We start from the raw sequence: 24,450 nt of genomic DNA on the forward strand, positions 1-24,450 counted from the left end.
GGCGTTTTTCCCTCAAGGATGACGGAATCGAATAGCTTCTAAAGAGCCTTTAGTACCGGCGTTCCGCCTGATTTCAGAAGCTCAGCCGTGATTCCATCATCGCCCGGTGCCTTGTTGTGTTTCAGCTGTTTGAGAGCCATTCTAATCTCGTACAGACACGTCCGGGATATCTTCGGTATAGTGTCGGGTCAATCTAGCTCTTGGGTCTTCGGCTAGATTTGTCATTTGGACAGGTTTTCAACTTCTTCCAATAACGTAAGAGTCAATCACTGCGTTCATAACATGTTAACACCTAGGCAGCACTCTGACAATCCTTAGTATGTACGCAGTATAATTGTAATTACTGCATTAATATTAAGTACAAGTCATCTGTTTTTCCTATGGAAACATAATATCAGTGTGTGTTTAAGTGGAATTACTGCACATATACTATGTGCAAGGTGAACTTAACAATTGTAGAAACATAATAAGAATGATGTAATAGGCACATACTGCACTATTACTGTGTAGCAAATTAAGTAAGCGCGAGTATTCACGTAATATTAAGTTATTATGTGCTCTTACTGCTAACATAGTATGTGAAGAAACCTACAATCTGCTCTTTACTGCGTTTATGATAACATGTATCTTCCGTTCTAAGATAGATAGAAAAAAACGGGTCTTTGATTCTTATAGATCGCGATGTCAGGATTCAGAATATTCAAAACAATCATAAATGCAGTAAGTGGTACTTACTGCGTTTATAAATTGTGCGGCAGTTTTATTTTATTGTATTACAACATTTTGTAAACAATTATAACTAAATTCCCATACTTTTTATCTTCTTGAACTGATCTTGTTCGGTCCTGCCGAGATACTTTGGTAAAATGAGTTCATACGTTTCAGCCAAATGACGTCCACTGCTGGACAAAGGCCTCCACCAAGGTTTTCCACAATGCACGGTCCTGCGCGGTAAAATGAGTAAATGAGTAAAATGAGTTTGGTAAAATGAGCCTATCTACAAAAGAGGTTAAATAAGACCTATATGTTTTAATCTAGTATGTACAAGAATTACTGGAATAAATTATCCATAACACTTACCTAGCTATTGTAATAGTAACTATCAGCTCATGCTTGTTGCATGAATACAGACATAGTTACAATCATTTTTTTTTTTTAATCTCCGGCTGAAATTGCCGGAGTTCGGTTTCAGACAAAACAATTTGTTGAGTATGAAATCAATAGTGTATTATTTTTTAGAGCAAGTGGTGGTAGTTTCTCGCTAATGTCTACGAGCAAACTTGTAGTCTCCATACTTTATAGACGTTTATTTTTATTTATGTACAAGGTTTTAAATTTACAAATGAACTTAGCATTTTACAGCAGTTCTTTTCTTTTAGGTATATTATTCTATTTTTTTTTTTTTTTTTTAACTTTTTTTTTTTTTCCTTTTATTGTTTTTTTTTCTTTTTATTTTGTTTTAATACATACATAAATTTAAATACCTATGATATATACTTTATGTACACTTACATTTATTGCACAAAATTTAACTTACGTACTATTGTATTCTTTTAAATTATTTACAATATATTTACATAATTGGATGAATGATTGGATGGCGCTTTCCCTCTTTAACAGGTCCGATATTTCAAAGGGGTTAACTTTAAGGTATTGGCATATAGCCATGTGCTGTACTCTTTGCCGGGCAAAACGTGGACATTCTTTGAGTAGGTGAAGTATATCCTGAACAGCATTTGTGTCGCAATTGCACTTATCGGTCTCGACTATCTTGAACCGATGTAAGTATTGTCGGTGATAGCCGTGACCGGTAAGAATTTGTGTCAGGTGGAAGGAGTGCTCCGCCTGAGCGAAGAGTTGGTTGATGCTGTCCAAGTTTGGGAGCCAGTTGCGGGTGAGAGCACCAGTGTTAGCATTAATGTAACGATCATTCACTTGGCGTTGGTTTATTTCCCTTATTCGGCGCTTTACGTGGCTGATCGGAAACCTAGCAAAGTCGGGAGCTCGCTGAGAAGACGCTGCACTTTTTGCGGCCTCATCTGCTGTTTCGTTGCCTTCAAGTCCAGCATGTGCCTTGACCCAGACGAACTCCACGCACCCCGAATGTCGACGTAAATGATCGTGAGTCATTACTGCCAAGCTGTTGGTGGTTTGCCCATTTGCTAACTCTTGAAGAGCAGAGTGGCTGTCCGAGAGAATAGTTGATCTTACGGTGTTGGATTCCGTGATCCATCTGACGGCACGTTCAATGGCTAATAGTTCCGCTTGAAAGACGGTACAGCTGTCGTGGAGTTTAAGTTCACAAGTTACAGATGTTTGGTTAGGCTTCATAACAACATATGCTGCGCCAACTTTACCGCCTTCCAATTTACTGCCGTCGGTATAGATCTTAGTGCCGTCAGGTGGGCAAAGTCTGTCAATATCCTGTTCAGTATATGCCGAAGAAAATGTGATGCCCTGTCGTGCTGCAGGGTGAGGAAGTTTCGCTGGTGGTGTGGGTTTTTGCAGCGTGATGTTTGAAGGGAGATATGGCGAGCATCCCGTAAGTTTTGCACGTTCGGTGATGCAGATCTCGTGAACTTTCAGATCGAGTGGAGTGAGCTCCGCAAGCGAAATGGCAGCAATAGTTGATACAGTACGGAAACCACGTATCATCTTAACAGCAAACCCACGCTGCAAAGACAAGAGATTTCTGCTGACCTTTTTAAATTTAACTGCATCACCCCAGATCCCAGCTGCGTACGTTATAATGGGTTGTATTACTTGTTGGTATATTGTTGAGATGTTTTGGCTATGAACCCCCCATGTAGGGCGAACAAATTTGCAGAGTGAACGATAAATTTTAAGAGCTTTGCAAATGGTGTAGTCAACGTGTTTAGTGAAGGTTAGTCTTTGGTCGATTATAATGCCGAGTAATTTTATGTCACTTTTAAATTGCAGGCGGATACCGCGGTGAGTGATGTGAGCTTTACGGGCAGTCGGGGTAAAACCAATCATTTGTGTCTTTGTAGGGCCAAAGGTGAGTTTTGCATTCTCTCCCCAAGCTGTTATGGTTTCTAGAGCGATGTTTGTATTGCGTTCTAGTTGTACTAGGTCTTTGGCAGCGCATATCAGCAATACATCATCGGCATAAGCCTGCAATTTGCACCCCGAGGGGAGCTCCTGCTCGAAGAGTTCATCCAAAATGATGTTCCAGAAGCTCGGTCCGCAGACTGAGCCCTGTATGCATCCACGAGTCATTGTCTTAGAAGCGCTAGAGTCGGCATAATTTAGAGTAACAGTTCGATTACTTAGATAGTTTGTAATGAGCTTATATATGTTTTGGGGACACTCAACGAGCTGGAGTCTCTGTAAAAGCTTGGGCCACCAGGCGTTGTTAAAGGCACCTTGGATGTCCATAGATACTGCAATTACTAATTTTTTATCCTGGCGAGCTGATTGAATGTCTTTAAGAGCTTGATTCAGAGCATTCACTGTAGAAGTTTGTTCTTTGAACCCAAATTGCTTCGGGTTCATGAACCCTTTTGTGTGGAGATGGTGTGTAAGCCGTTTAGTGATGAGCTTTTCAATCAGTTTTCCAAAGACATTTATAAGACCTATTGGCCTGTAAGATGACGACATATTGTAATCATCCTTGGTGGGTTTGGGTACAGCTATCACTTGAGCCACTTTCCAGATGGTCGGAAAGTATGCTAGTTCTAAGCAGCGATTAAAAAGACGGGTGATCATTTCCGGAAAGGTATGACAGACTGCAGAGATAATGTCGGAGGTAAAATTGTCAGGTCCGGGAGCCTTTTTGGGATTCATGCTAACAATCATATTAGTATTGTATGATATTGTGGGTCATTCTGTATATTAAAGAGATTATGAAATCAATTATGGTAATGCCTATAATTTAATACAATTTTTTTCTTACATTCATGAGTGTTTGTTAGTACTTCTTAACTCAAAAGCTACAAAACTGATGATGATATTGATGAACTTTTGAAATTGTATTCAGTTTTAACACCAAAATAGCACTGTTTAAAATGTGTTAACTATATATCGACCGAAATCTCAGGTGAAGTCACAGGTAAAGACCCGGTTTGTAAATTCAGATTTCCAGCTTCAGTGGGTCAAGTTTTCTGCTGAAAAATGAATTGGAATATGAAAAGTTCATCGTTCGTTCATTCGTTTCAGCCAAATGACGTCCACTGCTGGACAAAGGCCTCCCCCAAGGTTTTCCACAATGAACGGTCCTGCGCCGCCCGCATCCAGGCCCCTCCCGCGACCTTCACCAGATCGTCGGTCCACCTAGTAGGAAGCCTGCCCACGCTACGTCTTCCAGCCCATGGTCGCCACTCGAGAAAAGTTAATACTTGATTAGAAAATGAGTACGTTCAAGCTAAAAAATTAAATCTCAATCATGGAATTGTGTAAAGCAATCGTAATCATTTGACAGTTCATAACGTACGACAAAGTCAGTTAAACAAAGCGTTTAACAGAATAATCGTACGTTATGAACTGTCAAATGAAAACGATTGCTTTACACAATTCCACCTCAGAATTGGAGCAAAGGCTAGTAACTAAAGCCTTGCGAATTTTAGTAGAGAATTACCCACGTTGCATTTTGTTTGGAAGTGATGCTTGCATCAACAACACAGATTAGTTCACTGACAGCTCTTAACTCGTGGCAATGTTTGTATAATACGAGGGATTTGTCATAGCCCCCCGAAGCGACTCAGTGGTAGCACGTTGTATATTAGTTTAGTTTTTTTAGGTGGTGATATTGCATGCTGAGGTGAGTTTAATTTGAGATAATGCGATCACTGGAATCATAAAAGAGGTCTAACTAAACAAGCCGTTAAGAATAAAAATTGGTCCACTAACTTCCAAATTATTGCAAAGTATCCAGGTTTTGTACCAAATAAATATTTCTTACTCTAGTTTACCTTCAAGATGAATAAATCTTTCAATATTTATCTTTCTTTCTTTCAAAAGGGGCATGTATGAGTGACATCATAGGAAAAAGCATGATTTGTGTAAATTATTCGCCTTATTACAATTGGCGCGTACCTAAGTTTACGACTATGCATGTTTATGACCAATTAAGTAACTTTCAATGTACGAAACTTACAGAATGTGAAGAATTTTGTGGCAAATTTACAATAATCCCTTCAAACTACGTGACAATTAAAATTCATACAAGTAGGTGATCAACTACAACGTTTTATCGTTCCTCAAATAATTTAACTTAAGAGGTAAATCGCTTATCGATTTCAAAGCAACTTGGAGTCAAAACTTTATAACTTAAATTGAAATTAATTCGAATTTTCACAATATTAGCCTTTATTAAATTAGGTTTTATTGCTGCAAGAGAAATATCTCTTTTTTAAGTGACTGGAAACTAAACTACACTTAATTATTGAGCTTTAAATCAAATTAACTTACCCATTAGAAGGCCCATATTTAACAAAAACGGCAGTATGTAATGTAGGCACCATCATCAGTATCGAAGTCTATTTATCAATGTTTGTAAATAAAATAATAAACAGTGATAACGATTCAATTAATGTTTCTTCATAATAAAAATTCATAAAAAATTGAGTTCAAATCACGGCACCAGCTAATAAAAATAAGTAATGAAATGTCACATGATTCTTACTTAACCCTTAAGCGAAGCAATTGTCCCTCCCTCGCAGTGTCATGATTAAAGTTCAATAAGTACTTATCGGCTGATGATTAAAATAACCTTGGTGAAAGATGCAGTGAGCCAACATGATGCGGCCAGACATCTCCTCTGCTGCGCGCGGGTTAAAAATGCATTAAAACTATTTTTATTACAATTGGCACTGGCTGCATCTGTGCGCGATTAAAAAGAAATGTAAAATTTCGCGCGCTTTTTTGACACCGCGGCTGTTTTATTTTTTATTAATAAAAAATTAGTCTTAGTCGCCAGTGGTAAAGCTGTAGTCGAAAAGTTTAGTTGTCTGTGAAAAAGTGTTTGTTTTTTTCAACTGTGATACAGAAAAGCCGCCAAAATTAAACAACTAAAAAGTGAGTGCCAATAAAACAAGTGTACTTATTTTATTTAGGCTATACTACTACTAGGTATTCGTTTTTGTTTTGAGATGCCATTTTCTTGTTACAATTACTGATAACTAATTAGTATTTTATATCCAATCGTATGTAAAACGTTCGAAATTAAACGTTGAAAATTGTACATATTTTAATAATTTATTTTTCAATCAATTTGTATGCGACGTTTTGTTTGTTTACAGAAGTGTTTTAAATTAAATGCATGGCGCCTAATTATTTCTAATTTAGCGACAGCTAAAATCTAGATCTCTTGAGTCTTGGTACCTATTGGCTGAAAAATATAATATAAAGCGCAACCAGCACTAAAATATTTGTAAGGTTTGTAATTACATAAAAATATATAATTGAGATTAACATAACAATTATAAGATTTGAAAATTATAAATAACTTGAAAAAATCGAACTGCCTAAGGCGCTCTTAACGCTAAAAAAATAATTAAATAACTAATTTTAAGATTGTTTATTAAATTGTTTTTCTAGTAGGTTTTATTGTGAAAAATAATCGCCTAACCAAAGTTAAGCTATTGAAACCGCTATCCATTTTTGAGTATGCTAGTAGTATTTCTCTTAAAGTTTCACAACATAATTTCTTATAAAATACAAACATAAAAAATGTGGTTATGCTGGTTTCACAAATATATTTGTTAGCTGAAAACCTCTGACATTAGCTCCTTTTCAAGAAACGATTCCACTGCCTCTAATAATACTCTCTCGTCTCTAATACTGCTTTTTAATCCAAAAGAAACAGTTTTCCAAAGAGTAAAAGAATATCAACACATGTCTTTGTTCACCGACGTCTCGCTATACCATTGTATTTATAGTTCGGCACGTGGATTCAGTATTTATAGTTGATCTTAATCACGAGTGTGTCTTCGGCAAAAGAAACATAAACCTAGGATTTATACTGGTGCAATGATCGACCTGAGTTGATTTTAGAAATATTCATAATCATCATCATCAGAAATATGCTGCAGGGACTATTCCCACCTCTTGTTCCCACCGATGCAACTCCGGATTATTCCCACCCCTAGTTCCCACCGCTGCAACTCCTGTGTAACGACAAGATCTACAGCTTGACCGCCAATACAAACCCAACCAATGAACGTCATGCTTGTCCCGGGGAATGTTGAACTGTCATTGGATTCGCAACGAAATTTTAATCAGAAGAATATAGGATGAGTTCGAAGTTGAGGATCGACTTTCGTCCAATACCTCTAGCATGAACAACTTTCGTCTTCGAATCGTTTGCGTATTCGACAAAATGCGATACTCAACCTTGAAATTAAACGATAACGTGACAATTTTGATTCTCGAAATAAGTTTCGTGCAACCATTTCTCGTTACGACACGTTCACAAGGGCGCTGTTGTAGTTTTCGTACTAAACCTTTTGATGGCGATTCGAATACGCAAACGATTCGAACTCGTAAGTTTTTCGTGCTAGCCGTACAGGGCAAATGCATTTTGAAGGCATGCCTAGAGCCTCTAGACTTCAGCTTCAGCTAACAAAGTAACAATGCAAATCTTTCGTAAATGGAAGAGATACATAAATCGAAAACTTAACTTCGATCGAAGGTATCAACAACTACTTAAATTTTTTCCTTTAATGCAATATTTGCAACGGATATTAGTTGACACTGTAGACACTTGTAAGTCATTAGCCATACTTTTATTTATTTCCCCATAGATTTTGCATGGCAAAAAGAACATGATCTTACTAGTTTGCGAACTCAATTGGCTAACTACCTTCTCACTATTACCACAGATAATATAATACTAGTCTATTACTAATTTCAAAAGAACTTTTGATCGAACGACTTAAATAAAACTATCGGTTTTCAGAGGTTGGATAAAGTGTTTTTAATGTGTTGAAATTTTTGGTTAAAAATGTAAACTACCCAGTTTTAAGGTTTTATTTACTACCCAGTTAATGTGATGTACAATTTGGCACGGAAATCGAGTTAAACGATTAAGAAAAAAATGTTGTGTTTATTTTGAGCTTTTTTGTTGATTCTCTGAAAAGATAATTTCAGACTTTAAGTTTCAATTGCACAGCTCTTCTAGGTGTAGAGTTAGAAACTTGGCTCAACATGAGATCTTATACGAGTAATTTGAAATAATTTGAAGATAGTGTGAGAGATAATATATCTCATCTTGATTCGTTAGCGTTGTTTGATGATAAAAAAATATCCGACAGTATCATGTAGGGCCAGGATTCTTTTGTTCGTCTAGACTTAGGGTGAATTAGATATAACCTAGTCGGTCGAGAACAAAGTAACTTTCTTTCAGTAAAAACATAATACCTATTTGAACACAGTGACTTGGCCCACTTTGAGCTTGGTCTACGGGCCAAGTCGCTGGATTGAATTTTTTAATATTTTTTCTTCCGGCAACTGGGACGTTCAGAGGATTTGGAATACACTTACGAGTACACACTTTACATACTATAGACGGGTTGAGGAATGGTTTAAGTTGTTTACTATAGTTTCACAATAAAGTTTTTGCCTCTGGTAAATTAGAGAGAGTTTTCTCCTGCTGTGGAGGCCAAATGACTAAATGATGCTGACATCAAGCAATTTATTAGAATTAAAACAAATGTTTTTCCTCAATCAATCCTTCTTGTCACAAAACAAATAATATAACATCGATATTGGCTAGGCGTTAGTAGTATGAGGAATCTATATGGTATTTTAGTCATTTGGTTGTATAATACTTGTCTCTAATAGGAAGTGAAGCCAAATCAAAGTCTTGGCCCATCTCCAGTATGTCGCGTTTCATGTTTTAATAAATCATATTTAGGCGGTCTAGTGGAGTTTCAATTAATCAAAATTGAACTTAAAATGCTTTGACGCGATTTCTAAACTTATATTTGGCTAAGATTATTTCACTATTTTAACTATTTGAGATGTTTAATTTCTTCATAGAGCCAAATATGAACATGATACCGTCTTTGACGTAGATTTACCTACATCAATATCCTTAACCAAGCATACTTAGTTAGGTAAGTAAATATGAAGGTTCACCACAGTTCAAATTGTTTAGTAGGTACTAGGTTATTACAGTTATTTCAGAATCAGACTCCACCAGCATACAAAGAGAAAAACTATAATAAGATCTAAATTCAGTACCTATCCATGTCATGTACAACGTGCTCGTTCTAAACACGTAATCTTCAAAGAAGACTTATGTACTAAAAGCCGTAGCATGTCGTCGATTCAGTTTATACCCCAGTGACACAACTGCATCGCCCTTAAGCGTTTCCAATCCCCTTGCAGACATAATGCCCACAATTTAATAAACTATTTATAGAGTTTAATACAACTAAGTGAATGGACACGAATCGATGTATGCGCGCGCATACCAAGCATGGCTTCCTTCTTTCACCCAGACGCGTCGCGATCGATAGCGTTACAGCCAGTTTGTCAATCCATTGCTCACTTCGAACGCTTTCTTCGCGTATCGGTAAAGGAAAACAAGCGATATACAGAGCGCAACCCAATGTTTGTGCTAATAAAAACGGTGACACCATTGCAACAGGCGAGACAGAGTAATCCTGCCGACTATACGTAGTCACGTAGCGTGATTCGTGCCGACAGCACTGAAATGAAACTGAACTCTTCAACAAAGAATGTGAAAAACATTAGTTTTTTCTAACTTAAAATTTCAAAATTTTAAATCGGACTATCCTTGTAATTTATAACAGCGGATCCAAAACAAAAATGCAAGCGTAAACAGCAAAACTCATCCCCAAACCTCTTATCGTCACGTATTGAAAAGCCGGTTCAGACAATACTTGCAGCAGACGAGAGACAAGAACAGGGGAAACCAGATCGTAGGATCTGGACGGTAGAGTCCATTCGCCTGTAATGGAGAAAGGTGAACGGTTTTCAGAGTACCTGTTCGCGAAGATGGGGCCAGGAGACAGAGGCCCGCAGACCACGGAGGACCGGACTGCTCCGGTGGAACCGACCGGCGCGAAGAAGTGGTTCATTGACAACACGATGCTGGTGGTCACGCTGCTCGGTGTCATCACGGGAATTGGCGTGGGTGAGTTTGAGATTTTCATTTTCTTTGAAAAGCATCAGTTTTTCGCTCCCCATCCAAAAAGTAGATTAAACTATTTTTGTTTTTCGCTGGGTCTCAAAATAAATATCTCTACCTAATTTCATCTAAGTAAAGAAAACCAGACAGAAAGACGAAAAATAATTAAGTATTTATAATAATAGTTCGAATGGATTCTTCAAGTTTCTTTGTGGTTGAAGATTTTGGCTTCATCTCCCTCCACCTTTTATTTGAGCATTACTACCCATCACGTTTTGGTTAAAAAATGTTTCGAAACTTTACCTATGCAGAAAATACATACAATAAGTATATTAATTAAACACAATAGCATCTTTTGAGTTGGAAATAGATGATTTGCAACGAAATGCAAAGTTCGATATGTGCAAGCTTAATGTAATGTACGAATATCAATTTCAGGATTTGGTTTGCGCCCTTGTAACCTTGGACCTGACGCGCTGGTGATCATATCATACCCTGGAGAACTGTTCATGAGGTTACTCAAGCTCATGATTCTGCCTCTCATCATCGCCAGCCTGATAGCCGGTTCAGCAAGCTTAAACGCGAAGATGAGTGGGAAGATCGCAGTGAGGACACTACTGTACTTCATCTTAACCTCCATGTTCAACGCCTTTCTGGGTATTTTGATGGCAATGATGATACATCCTGGGAAACCAGAACTGAAAGAGGACTTTGTCAGTGTTAATACAGGGAGAAGGGACCACAGTATTCTGGATAGTCTTTTAGATATAGGAAGGTGAGTAAACTTGTGACAACAGTATGCAATATTTTAACAAAGGGACATAAAAAGTATGATCAAAATAGAATACGCGTATTTTAAAATAAAATCAAACGGCATCGGATCAGTAATCCTATGTTTACCTTTTTGGTGCCAAAAAATCTGCAACTCTCAATTTTATTCGGACAATCATGAAATTAAATTGGAAGACCTTTTACCCTTTCCTTAAACTGCAGACAGTGTTTATAATATTTGTTTGAATTAGTAATTTTGGGAGACTATGTTTTATTCGTACGTGTAGATACTGAGATAGTTGATCATGACTAATATAATGCTTTCTTTTCAGAAACGTATTCCCCGACAACATAGTGCAGGCTGCCTTCCAGCAGGCCCATACGGTATATGTACAGCCGACGACTTTGTTCGGCAGGAATGCTTCTGATAACGATACGTTGCCGGCTATGGTGCGAGTTGTATCTTATAGGTAAGATTATACCAAAATACTGGGTCCATTTAAACTATGATAATATTAAAACTGAAACAAGGTTTTCGGGAAATGTAGAACTACAGAGTTCGTTAATAATTGCAGTTTTTCATGAGTCTTGTTTGTGCCGTTTTATTGCAAAATCGTTATTAAAGAAAATTCGTTTTTCTTATCGTTTAGTCGTGCTTATCAATTTATTTTTATTTTATTTTAATTAGTAATAGGTACATCAACACGTCATAATAGGTACATCACGTAGTACATACGTTTTAACATGGTTAACACATAATGGTTTATCTTTATTTATAATCATGATTAGGGACTACACATCAAACAGAGAATGGGCAGCAGCGCTCTCTGAAAAACATCAATCTTTTAAACTGCGATCTCCAACCCGCCTGCCTAGCGTGGAGATTATGGCAAAACCCTCCACTATAGTGGAGGAGGCTCATAGTCCAGCAGTGGACTGTAAAGGGCTGTTGATGATGAATCATGATTATGTTTTATCATTTGTTTATAAAATCTAAGAGATTTTTAATAACCAAAATCCGTGGCTAAGGCCCAATTCGAGCAAATTTTTATCCGAGAGTAACTCCTGGTATTACTGGCACATTGACAGTTTCAGTATGGGAAATACATGTCAAAACTGACGATTTATTCTGAGACTAGTTGCTGTGCCCGCGACTTCGTACGCGTGAAAACCCGTTTTCGCAAAATTTTTTATATTTGCTCTGCACCTATTACTCGTAGCGTGATGGTTATAGCCTAGCCTTACTCAATAAATGGGCTATCTAACACTGAAAGAATTTTTCAAATCTGACCAGTAGTTCCTGAGATTAGCGCGTTCAAGTAAACAAACAAACAAACTCTTCAGCTTTATAATATTAGTATAGAAGTATAGATTAATTTAATATAATAAAAATAAAGGACATCATCCATTTTGGTCCAAAATCAAAAGTGCCGGCCAAAAAATAAGTGCTGTATTCTGATAGAATACGTCCGCCTTAGCATTTATTACTATGGCACCAAAGCTGTAGCACCACTGTGCATCGTAGTATTTGAGTTCTAAAAATATATGAAACGACTGACTTTGATCTCAAATACTACGACGCACAGTGGTGCTACAGCTTTGGTGTCATAATAACAAATGCTAAGGCGGACGTATTCTGTCAGAATACATCACTTTTTTTTTTATTGGCCGACATTTTTGATTTTGAACAAAAAATGTATGAATAGTCGATGACTTTTAGATCTCAAATACTCGACGCACAGTGGAGCTACGGCTTTGGTGCCATAGTAACAAATGCTAAGGCAGACGTATTCTGTCAGAATACAGCACTTTTTTTTGTTGGCCGGCACTTTTGATTTTGGACCAAAAATATATGAAACGTGGATGATGTCCTTTACTCTTGTTTGATCGAATCCACCCTAAGAGCTTGGTTTAAATTTTCAGAGCTGGTACCAATACTCTAGGCCTAGTTTTCTTCTGCCTAGTGTTTGGCAGTCTGCTGGGCACCTTGGGGCCTAAGGGACAGGTGGTGATCGACTTCTTCCAAGCGATCTTCGAGGTCATCATGAAGATGGTGACGGGAGTCATGTGGATGACTCCGGTCGGCGTCAGCAGTGTGATTGCGGGGAAGATTCTTGGAGTCAGTAATGTTGGTAAGAAAGAACTATACTTTTTTTACAGTAAAGGTTACTCTATGTAATTTTCAGATGAATACAAAATGATTTTGATGTACCTACTCGATAGTAGATTACTTTTTCTCCACAAACATTACTATGAGGTCTCACAGTGCGAGTGGACGCACAGGGTGACACAAGAACCAATCACAGAGCTCTATTCAACGCCGTTCGTTCGATTTGCAAGCATTGTTTGTGAATACGGGCATTTGTTAAGTACTTATGACATAATCGTGATCTTATGAAACATTATGATTACCAATTCTTTAGGTTCTAGAATGGATACTGTACTGCAATGTTATTTCGGTGTATTTACTCTCCAATGTCTAAAACTATAAAGTATTCCTAAACTCATATTTTTCCTTGCTGCTAAACAAGCAGTAATACATATTAAAATGTATCGTTGGGGCAGAAAAGTTCTCGAGTGGCGACCACGGGCTGGAAGACGTAGCGTGGGCAGGCCTCCTACTAGATGGACCGACGATCTGGTAAAGGTCGCGGGAAGAGCCTGGATGCGGGCAGCGCAGGACCGTGCATTGTGGAAAACCATGGAGGAGGCCTTTGTCCGGCAGTGGACGTCATTTGGCTGAAACGAACGAACGAACGATATTAAATGTATCATTTTTTTTAATTCCAGCTCAGGTGATGTCTCAACTGGCATGGTTCATAACAACAGTGGCAATCGGCGTGTTTTTCTACCAGCTGTTGGTGATGCAACTCATATACTTCTTGTTCCTAAGGAAGAATCCATACAAATTCTACTGGGGACTGTCTCACGCCATGCTTACCGCATCAGCCACTGCTTCTACGTAAGTATTTAAGAAAATATAGTAAACCGGTTAAAGTACAGAAAATATAAAATTTTTGTGTGCTATAAAAATTATAGGAAACTTTATGTTTGTAACTAACGCAATAAAAAATATCTCTAATTAATATTAAAAATATTTTTATTGTAACGGCCATTCTCAGATGAGCTAGTTTTTGCGTGTCCGGGCTGTTAAATCGTTAAAAATGACAAATTAGGGACATACAAGTATTTTTATATGTTACTTAACAACCCCATCCAGTTGTGCATTAAATCATAGGCCTCTATTTTAAGTATTTGTGACTTAATTAATTACATGAACCTCTGTTCTCTAATTACCGTTACGCGTCCGCACACCGACTTAATGTTAAAACTTGGCTGTAATTTTTATGTCGTATAGATTTGGTTTACTCCATTCAACATTTTAAAGAGTACAAAAGATTGTCTTACGCATAGCAAAATATCTATTCAATAGAACCATTCTGTAAATAATTAGAATTAAAAAACTGCTTGTCCGAGCGAAAGTCCTAATTCCCGTGACGTTTTCTGTTTTTGGGCACACAAGCCTAAATAATAATATTTGACACATCATTTACGCGCGCGGCGCGAGCCCTTAGTTAGTTCTAAGACCTGTTAGCAAGTAGACGTCTATTGCGTTGGCGTACCGTCGATGAATTGCGTAAGAGTATAATTACCATATCTTTGGTTTTCAATTTTTCTATTTACCATGTCCTTATTTTTATACTCGATTTTTGAAGGTAGATCCACGTTGTTAATTTAAATAGATTCAGTACTTTGGCCTTCATACGTTGTAGTAAGACAGTATTTGCATACGCTGAAGATTTTGGAGATTTTGAAGAAAAACTGTCGTTTTATAATTTCCATGTACTAATTACCGTATATTTATAATCACCGTTGTATGAAATTATTACCTACAAATTGCACTCACGATTGAATAAGTATGATGATAAAATATGAAATATACCTAGACCTTCGCATAACAACTGTACGGACTTTTCTTCCAATCTGACAATCAAAATTTTAAAAAACTTTCAATAGAGTAACCTCGAAATAGATTCGATTTCATGACAAATGTTCAGCTTCAGTTGCTGCATGGTTGTTGGATTTAAGAGTATATCTTAACCCCTAAGGTGACCCCACAAAATGAATTTACCTGGAGTGAAATCGGGGCTTTCTGATGGCCAGGAGATGTCACCCCTGCATGAAACATGTCTCGTACCAGATATTTATTTTTACTATTAGTATAATTAATATTAACATCTTAAATCATTAATTAATTGTAATATAATACCATTAAAATCTATCCATAATACCTTTGCCCTAAGAAGATGAGATTTTCCAACAGTAACACTTACCTGGCGTGATCACATTAAGAACAAAAGAGAACAAATCAACAGACAATGGGACTTTTCAAGGCAAGAGTGCATAGGCACTTTGTACCATCCTAAACTGCATCCTACCTGCTTTGTTATGCATAGAAAAAACTTCGTGATATGCAATGGATACTGGACAGAAGAAGCTTGGAGAAAAAACTATATACAAATGGATCCTAAAACCCATGTAGACATGGCATCGACTTAGCCTACTCGCAAATGTAGAAATCCTTTAACGTTTTCAAAATAAAGTTTTAAAAATCTTGAGCTGTGCACCTTGGTTTACAAAGTCCATTGAAGTGATACCAAACGTCAAAGAGGGTGTGGAAAATCCTGTAAAGCTTACAACCAAGGACTAGACCTTCATGCAATCTATTTGCTGCATCCCTTCTAAATTCTAAGAATTCTGCATTTAGGCTCGGGAGAAAGCGAATAGCATCAATCTGAAAACTTATTGTAAAAGAATCGAGGTGACAAATCATAGGATATGCTGAGCTGGAACTGTCATTATTACAAATTCAATTTAATCTGATAATGGGTGATGGCTGATCGCAGATAGATTAAAAAGAAAAATAAAATTTGTGAGATCTCCTGATCCATTATCTGTACGTTTAATCGTTTGTACCACATTGAAATCAAATAAATGATGATTAAGATTCTGATGAAAAAATGTGCCACGTAGCCCCTTCTGGCCGAAACTAAATGTTCCTGTTATAGCCTCGATTATTGCAGTATACTGAAAATATCTTGATACAATAAATAATAGAAACGAGTGTTTTCCTTTTTCAAAGGGTTATTAAGTGTACCTACAGCGTTTTTTATGACGCTTTATATTTGTATACAAATTTATCAATGCAAGATGTTGTTTTCTTGCGTTTTTACATCTTTTTTCTAATTACCGTTAGATTAAGTATTAGCCTTATCTAATTACCGTGACTATAAAATTTTTGGGTCTCATTTGCGCGAAAACCGCTTGGAATAATTTGACGCCTTAACGATTGTTAAATTCGCACTTTTCATGTGTTTCATATTTAAATGCGTTTAAGTCAATTAAGCCAAATTTCAAAAATGATATGGTAATTAGGCTGAGAACGCCTAATCGTGAGAATGACCGGTAAACTAGAAAGTTTACAATCAATCAAAATCATACTGCCATGAAATGTTAAAACATCGTAATTCGATCGCAAACAAAATACCGAATGATCGAACGTTCATCGCACCACGATTTCGCGAATCGAGTGCTTTTTAAATCGAGCATTTAATTGATCGAACGCAAATATCGAATGTTTCGGTGATTGGCCATTAATTACTTAGGTATATCGTGAATATAATGTAATGTAATTAGATTTCTTGCTGCAACAATGTAATTACGAATAACGGAACGCATCGTTTATCTATGAATGTCAGGTTATATTGACCTACCCCCAAGATAGTACTTTCACTCGCTTTCCGTCTTCTTCCGTTAAAACTTCGCATTTGTGTGCTTATTTTTTGAAATACGAATTTTGTTGTATAAAGGTAGATTCTCCTCACTTTAGATTTTCTTGATTGGGCAAAAGGCCTTTTATTTCCTTATATTATCAAACACTCTCATCATAAAGTTCAAGTCCCTTGTTCAACCACAACAAAATCCAGCATTTTTTTTCAATTCACAGTGCCGCAGCCCTCCCAGTGACCTTTCGAGCTATGGAGGGTCCCCTTCGAGTCGATCCTCGGGTCACCCGGTTCGTTCTACCCATCGGCTGCAACATCAATATGGATGGAACAGCGCTTTTCTTATCTGTGGCCAGTGTTTTCATCTGTCAGATGAACAACTTGCCCTTGGGATTCGCACAGCTGGCTACTATTTTGTAAGTACTTTTGTGATGCAGTTAGTGATAGATATTTTGTGTTATTGAAACATCAACATGGACGGCACTTTTCTTGTCTGTGGCCAGCGTCTTCATCAGTCAGATGAACAACCTACCTTTGAGATTTGCCTAGCTACCTAGCTACTATTTTGTAAGTATTTTTGTGATGCAGTTAGTGATAGATATTTTTTGTTAGTTGAAACATCAACATGAAAGGCACAGCACTTTTCTTATCTGTGGCCAGTGTCATCATCTGTCAGATGAACAACCTGCCCTTGGGATTTGCCCAGCTGGCTACTATTTTGTAAGTACTTTTGTGATGCAGTTAGTGATAGATATTTTGTGTTAGTTGTATATCGACATGGACGGCACAGCCCCTATGGTAACTGAAAAATAAGGGATTGATGGTGAAAACGGGCATTAATCTGTCAGATGAACAACTACCTTTGAGATTTGCACAGCTTGTTGTAAGTATTTTTGTGAAGCATTTAGTGATAAGGATCGGTTGTAATATCACCATGATGGCCAATGTCTTCATAATTATGTCAGACTAATTTTTAGATTTGTCTAGCTGACTTCCATTCTGTAAGGTTTTTGTGTTATAGTTTGGTACTTTTGAAATATTGACAATGACACGGTGCTCTTCAAGTCTAGCGTCTTTATCTGCCATCTGCCTATATAAATCTATTAAGTACAGAGTGTTACCCTTTGTAATCAAAGGCTCTTAAATCTACCTACACTAATATTATAAAGAGGAAAACTTTGTTTGTTTGGTTGTAATGACTCAAAAACTACTGGACCGTTTTTAAAAATTCTTTCACCATTCGAAAGCTACATTATCCACGAGTAACATAGGTTAAATTTTATTTTGGAAAAAAAAGGGTTCCGTAAAGTATGTGCGGAAAGCGATTATAAAATAGCGAAGAAAGATACTGTGATGTGGCTCTAAGTTATTGGTTCTTGAATCGATCTAATTGTTCGATCTTACGAATCACCACCGCTGTAACCGCCGCGGGGTAACGTAACCTACATAAATTTATGACCGAACTGATATCGCACACTGTAAATTTTAATAATCATCGATTGGGCTATCATTGGCTTCATTACTTACGATATAGTGTTCAAATATGTTTTAAATTATTTTTCCATAGCTTAAAAACTTGGTCGTGACTGGGAATTATTGCATTACATTCTAGTATTTTTTACAGCATTGTCATAATGTTAATTCATTTTGACTTAAGTTTTTTTTATCCACAAGGAGGAAGCTCTTGGCGTGTATCTCACCTGATGGCCAGGCCGAAGGTGGAAGCAAGCTTCACCCGAATCTGGCAAGATATCTTACTTAGCGTACTCCTACCTTCAAGATATGTTTTCATTTCTAGCCTTTTCGACCCTTATCATTAACAAACTGTTTCTCCTATTTCAGCCTTACATCAACAGCAGCTTCAGTGTCATCCGCGTCAGTGCCGTCAGCAGCGATGGTGTTGCTACTCGTGGTTCTCGCTGCAGTAGACGCTCCGACACACGACGTGTCGCTGCTGTTCGCTGTTGATTGGCTTGTGTGAGTTACTTGCTTCTGCTTAATAATTAATGTAATGCCAAATAGACTAAGAGCTAAAACCTCTGGGTTAGGAATTAAATAAACAAAGCTGAATAGACCTCTATTTCGATTTCAAGTCGTGTCTGAACGAAACGCACTGTTAGTGGTAAACCTGCGTATTACAAGGCTAGTTAAAGGTGCTATTCACACTAGGGTACTCGTTATTCGTATTATAAGTATCTTCTATCGTCTATATTTCTTAGTATCGTCATTATCGCGTTTGTATTTTTCCCAATGAAGACTGTGCTATTTAAATTGATAAGGCGTCAATATACACATAAAACATGCTGGTGTTACTTATTTAATTTATATCATTAACATTTTGTTAAACAAACAAAACTAGAGTTTTACAAATTTTATAAAGATCTTAATCGCTACCCAAATCATAAATAATCCTATTTATGGCTATCAAAAATACGTTTGAACTTATTTACATTGGCAGTATCCACTTATCTCTTAACTCCATTAGCTCACCATTGAAAAATTACCTATATTTTTTTCATGGTTGAACTTTCTCTTCTCGGCAGTGACCGCATACGCACAACAAACAACATGCTGGGCGACTGCTACGCGGCTGCCGTCGTGGAGCACCTGTCCAAGAATGAGCTCATGGCCTGTGATGCACTCTCCACTGTGAGTGTAAGTTTGTTACGAGTACTATAGGTTTTATAACAGTGGTCTTAGTATTGTGCCCTGTAAGACACCTTAATTAAAACGTAGTTGTAGAAAATCTGTCCGAGAATGAGCTGATGGCCTGTGATGCACTCTCCACTGTGAGTGTAAGTTTGTTACGAGTACTATGGTTTTATAACACTGGTCTTAGCATTGTACCCTTTGGGACACCTTGATTAAACCTTACTTGTATGCTTGTTACGAGTAGGCACACCAGGTTTTATAACACTGGTATTAGTTTTGTGCCCTGTGGGACACCTTGATTAAACCCTATTTGTAGTGAAGTATTTTTTCCATACCGGATACCTTTAATAGGATAACTCTCGGTGCTTTAAATCTAAAAATACATAAACAAATAGCTGCCTTCTTTCAGAGCCTACACGATTTTTTGCTTTGGTGACATCTCAATCTAAAGAAACACCATAATTGCACCATTATGCATACAATTGCATTTTATTAATTTTGTTAAGAAATTCGGAAACCCCAATTCAGAACTTTCGCAGCTAAAAGTAGTTTCAAATTACCTATCTCATCTAAGCGGATAATTATCAGATTAATAACAGATTATATTTGAACTAATAAATTAATTAATAAACCAATAAATCTTATTTCAGGAACCTGTAACCAATGGTCTCACCACCATCAATACAGAGGTGGACCTCGGTCTCGTGACTCCCAGCAGAAAGTCATTGGCGTCAGATGACGTCATCATCGACATGCATTTAACCGGCAACCACTCCGTAAAGAGGATCTAGTTTAACGCGTGCCTTTCATAATATTTATCTAGAACGCCGTAAGTAGACTTTTTAGTAATTAGTCAGTATGACTCTAAAATTCGTAATCATAGATTTTGTACGAAAATATCTTGCAATTTGAATAGGTATGTATGTGCGCTAACCATTTTAGCGTTACTAGCTGGTACGTCCAGTCAATTGACAATGGCAAATACGATAGTAATAATAATAAGAAGCAAGTGAATAATTATAAAACGCAATTGACTATTCTTAAATAAGCAATCAAGTATTTAACACTTATTAATCTGTAATTATCATCTAGTGTTGATCATAGCAGCAACGTTTTGATATATTTTGAATGATACGATGCTAAAGTATTCAAGGTACCTAATTATATTTAAGTGCCAAAGGCCAATTCGTAATTTTAAAATGCCATTTTTACATTTTTATAAATTATAAAAATCATTGACGAGCCAGTTTCGGTTGGTTTCATCACAAAATGACCCTATAGATAGACTATAATAAATCGCTGACATATCGGAAGATGGGTCTAATATGCAATGTAGGCATTTATTTGCAAGTATAGTAAAAATGGAATTCCGTTTTCATAATGTATGTATTCATTGCTTAGTATTAAGGCATTTCTAGGCTTTAAGTTACGACAAAGGTCCCGTTAGATGTAGTTTTTGCCTTACTACCCTCTATGATATAACATGGGCAGTTGTAATGATTGTTATCAAATTTAATAATAACACCTTACAGGCAGCTTTACTAAAATTAAGGTTTTGATGTCCTTTTGAATTGGTATTTGTTTAAATGTTTTAGATTCCTACTTTTTACTTTTAAGATACCTTATGGTCATTGTCATTTATAGATTTAGATCCAGCTGTGATATAATATTTGTTGTTTTTCTTTTCAATTACTGGGTATTATTTGATAAAAATAAAAACCAGTGATAAAATTTTACATATTTTATTTATTTTCGCTTACATTCTCCACGGACAGTCGAACTTAAAACTAAATATGGACAGGGATTATTTACAATATTTAACTACTGTTCAAATAATTGACACGGAGAAATATCACTTTATAAAAAATATAATGAATAAAGTTGGCAAGTGTCAATCGTGAACAGATTACAGGCGTTTTCGATACTTAGACGAAAATCACAGTATTATAAATGATACTAAATATGTTGATGATTTTCCAGAAATCACAAAAGGCACAATAGTTCCACTTACAGTTAACGATCTAATAGTTGACGTACAACAAATTTGTGACTGCATTTAGTAAAATATGTTTCAATAAATCTTATCAAAAATTGCAATATCTAAAAGTATACTTATAGCTTAACGTAAAGCTGATTCGTTTGTTTTATAATAACATAAAATAACATGGCAGTCTTCATTTAAATATTTTACAAGGCACTAAAATATACAGACTAATATTTACAGTTAATAATACAACCCGAATGAAGACTATTTACACTACCGTAAAATCGGTATAAGCGCTTAGTACATCACTTTGAGCATAGTTCAGGCAGTCCATTTGTGAATGCACAAAATGATATTAGAAAAACTAATCCGATCACATCGGTAATCAATAAATATTACTACCAATACTTAATTTGAACAGTCGTTACACACAATATGTACAATAACCTAGAAAATAATACAAATTTTATATTCTCATAGTAGAGTGTGGAGGTTTCCTACTGCCGGGGGCTGGAGGTAGACCAGGACCTACTAAAGGTGACATAGAAGGGGATCTCGTCGCTAAAGGCGAGAGAGATGGCGAGAATGATGGCGACATAGCAGCTGCGGCTGAGAAACCTCCAGGCACATCATGACTTATGGGGGACCTAGGTAATAAATGTTGAGGTTGTCTACAAGACAACGACGGAGCGGGACAACTCCTTGGTGCTACAGTCGTCAATAATGGCGGCGGAACACTCTTGCCGCCAGATATTGATGTCCCTTTGCTCTTAGCGCTAGACGCACCACTATTACCACTTTGAAGGGACACTGCGTCGTCCTTTAACCGAGCTATTTCTGAAAACACGTGTGCTAGAGGTTGATACTGTGGTCCCCAGTCGAGTAAGTAATCCCAGTTGTAACTGCCGGTGAGTTCTTCTTCTGAATGAACTATTGAGCTGAGACTGCCCGTCATTGATGGGCCTGCAGTTGGTACAGCATTATTATCTCCAGGCGCACTTGAGAAGGCGCCTAAAGCCATTGCTCTATCGACTGCTGCACTGGCTTCGTCAGCGCTGCTTGCTCTTTCACTGCCTGTCACTTCATTGAGTTTAGCATAGATAAGATTTGTTATATCATTCTCGTGGCCACCATCTTCATCAAACATGTGCATAGAGTCAATAGGGCCATGATGTAACATGGTGTCTTTATTACCAACATTTTCAGAACATCTCCTGGAAGACGTAGATGCTCCACCACCAGTGCCAGTATCTACTATTCCAAGTCTCGCTAAATATTCTTGAGTATTATGAACCGAGACGTCTGATAAATTATCATCATCTACTCCATTCGCTTGTCTGTGAATACCTTCCCTCTGGAGTGGACCCTCATTGATCATTCTTATCTCTTCATCTTCACCATCTTCGCCGTCCTCTGCAGATCCTCTACCACTGGAACCAGACTGATCTGAACCAGATAGTTCTGAGGTTGTTGCTGCTCCTGAGTTGGAACTAGCCGTATGTGGTCCGTATGGTGGGATTTCGTCATACTTGGGTGGAGCAAATTGATTCCCAGAGCTAACTGCTCCGGTATTTCTAATAGGGATAGTGTCAAACGCACTTGGGTCAACGTAACTATTTGTTGCACCTACCCCTTCAGAGTTTAATCCAGGTTTGTTTACTTTTTTGTGCCTCTTATTTTTCATGTGAAGAAATAGGAATGCCGCTGCGAATATAATTATAATAAATATAAATGCGATCAGTAGACCTAATGCCCAATCGGAGAGTCCACCGCTGGGAGCAGCGGATGCGTCGTTTATGATATTTGAATCTAAGACTACTGCTTCATGGTCCAGTAATATCTCTACAGCTGTTTTGTTAGTAAGTGAACCTTGTCGTCCGGAACTCGCAGTGACTACTAGACTTATTGATTTATCAGAACCAAAAAGATTAGATAAAGATTCCACTTTCTTCTTCAAGATAATTACACCAGTTGTTCGATTTATTTTGAAGTATGAATGCGACGTAGAGAGCTGGTATACTATTCTTCCGTCAATGCCCTTATCTCTGTCAGTGGCTGTGGCTTGACCAATGACATATCCTGCAGGAAGAGGTCCAGATTTAGGAATGCCGAAGTTATACGTCTTTTGAGTGAATTGCGGATAAAATTCGTCTCGACTCTCTATATCGATCCGGACTTTGACAGTAGAACTTTTCCCGCCAAGATCCGAAGCCTTGATAGAGAATTCATACTTGTTCTTTTGTTCATAATCAAAAACAGCGTTTGTGTTGACTAGTCCCGATGTAGCATCAATTAGGAACATTTTCCACGAATCATCGTTTCTGTTGTAATTCGTCGAGGCAGGCACAATAGAATAGTTGAGTTTTCCATATCGTCCTCTGTCAAGATCCGTGGCTCTTGCCGTAAAGACAGACGTTCCAACTCTTTCATTTTCACCGATGGTTTCAAAGTACTCATTCACTGGGAACGTTGGAGTATTATCGTTCTCATCAATGATACCAATTTTGATATAAGCGGCATTACACAAAGAAGGTTCTCCCTGATCACAGGCAACTATAATAAGTTTGTAATCTGTGTTACCGGTATCATAATCTAAAGATTTGTTAACGCTCAATATTCCAGTCGTTGGATGAATGAAGAACAGTTTTTCGTCATCTCCTGACGTGATGTTGTACCTGATAGCCGCGTTAGGGGTTCCATACAGATCAGCATCAGTTGCTGAAAGTTGTGTGATTGTATAGCCGATTTTCACATCTTCGCTTACGGTCAATTCGAATTCATTTGTTGCAAATATTGGTGCGTTGTCATTGGAATCAGCGACTGTTACAAATATGGTGATGGATGTCTTGTTTTGGTTGTACGAGAGTATTTTTCCTTCTTCAACAGCAGCTAGACCAAGAACGTAAGTATCCTGTGTTTCTCGATCCAGTCTGGCAATTAGTATTAGAGCTCCTTCGCCGTTGACATCAAAGGAGTCCCCTTCATTCCCAGATATGATGTGAAAATCCAGATTGTACTTCTTCAAAACATCGTTGATACCGCCGATTTGAAGCAGCGTGGACCCCTTTTCCGTGTCCTCGTTGACTGTGATCCTGAAATTGAGAAATAAAACCAGTTTATTACACAAGCTTTTATACCAC

General features: G+C 37.4%; 2 protein-coding genes across 5 annotated transcripts in view; one reads left to right on the forward strand and one right to left on the reverse strand.

Annotated features, from left to right (window-relative positions):
• The first annotated feature begins 4,698 nt into the window (after positions 1–4,698).
• LOC135072700 (excitatory amino acid transporter) lies at positions 4,699–21,062 on the forward strand. Of its 4 annotated transcripts, none has more exons than XM_063966717.1 (10): positions 4,699–4,780; positions 9,968–10,123; positions 10,556–10,892; positions 11,221–11,358; positions 12,812–13,020; positions 13,679–13,850; positions 16,896–17,090; positions 18,517–18,651; positions 19,218–19,329; positions 19,977–21,062. In XM_063966717.1, exons 2-10 carry the CDS (start codon positions 9,985–9,987, stop codon positions 20,115–20,117), a joined length of 1,578 nt encoding a protein of 525 aa, XP_063822787.1. In that variant the 5' UTR covers positions 4,699–4,780; positions 9,968–9,984; the 3' UTR covers positions 20,118–21,062. The 4 variants fall into 4 exon arrangements, with proteins under 4 accessions (XP_063822787.1, XP_063822786.1, XP_063822785.1 ...); XM_063966716.1 differs by lacking the exon at positions 4,699–4,780 and adding an exon at positions 5,754–6,036; XM_063966715.1 differs by lacking the exon at positions 4,699–4,780 and having other exon boundaries at positions 9,580–10,123; positions 19,218–19,323.
• The window catches only part of LOC135072693 (protein dachsous), a 368,595-nt gene continuing 365,197 nt past the window's right edge, over positions 21,053–24,450 (reverse strand). Inside the window, exon 15 of the mRNA XM_063966701.1 lies at positions 21,053–24,402. Within this exon, the coding sequence (XP_063822771.1) occupies positions 21,777–24,402 (2,626 nt within the window). The 3' untranslated portion in view covers positions 21,053–21,776. The remainder of the gene's footprint in view (positions 24,403–24,450) is intronic.

Source organism: Ostrinia nubilalis, chromosome 6, assembly GCF_963855985.1.
Source record: "Ostrinia nubilalis chromosome 6, ilOstNubi1.1, whole genome shotgun sequence".
Taxonomy (NCBI): Eukaryota; Metazoa; Arthropoda; class Insecta; order Lepidoptera; family Crambidae; genus Ostrinia; species Ostrinia nubilalis.

Coding starts and splice junctions, on each gene's coding strand:
- LOC135072700 (XM_063966714.1), top strand. CDS start 9,943: ATGGAGAAAGGTGAACGGTTTTCAGAGTACCTGTTCGCGAAGATGGGG. Junction 11,359..12,811: donor GTGCGAGTTGTATCTTATAG/GTAAGATTATAC, acceptor TTAAATTTTCAG/AGCTGGTACCAATACTCTAG. Junction 17,091..18,516: donor GCACAGCTGGCTACTATTTT/GTAAGTACTTTT, acceptor CTCCTATTTCAG/CCTTACATCAACAGCAGCTT.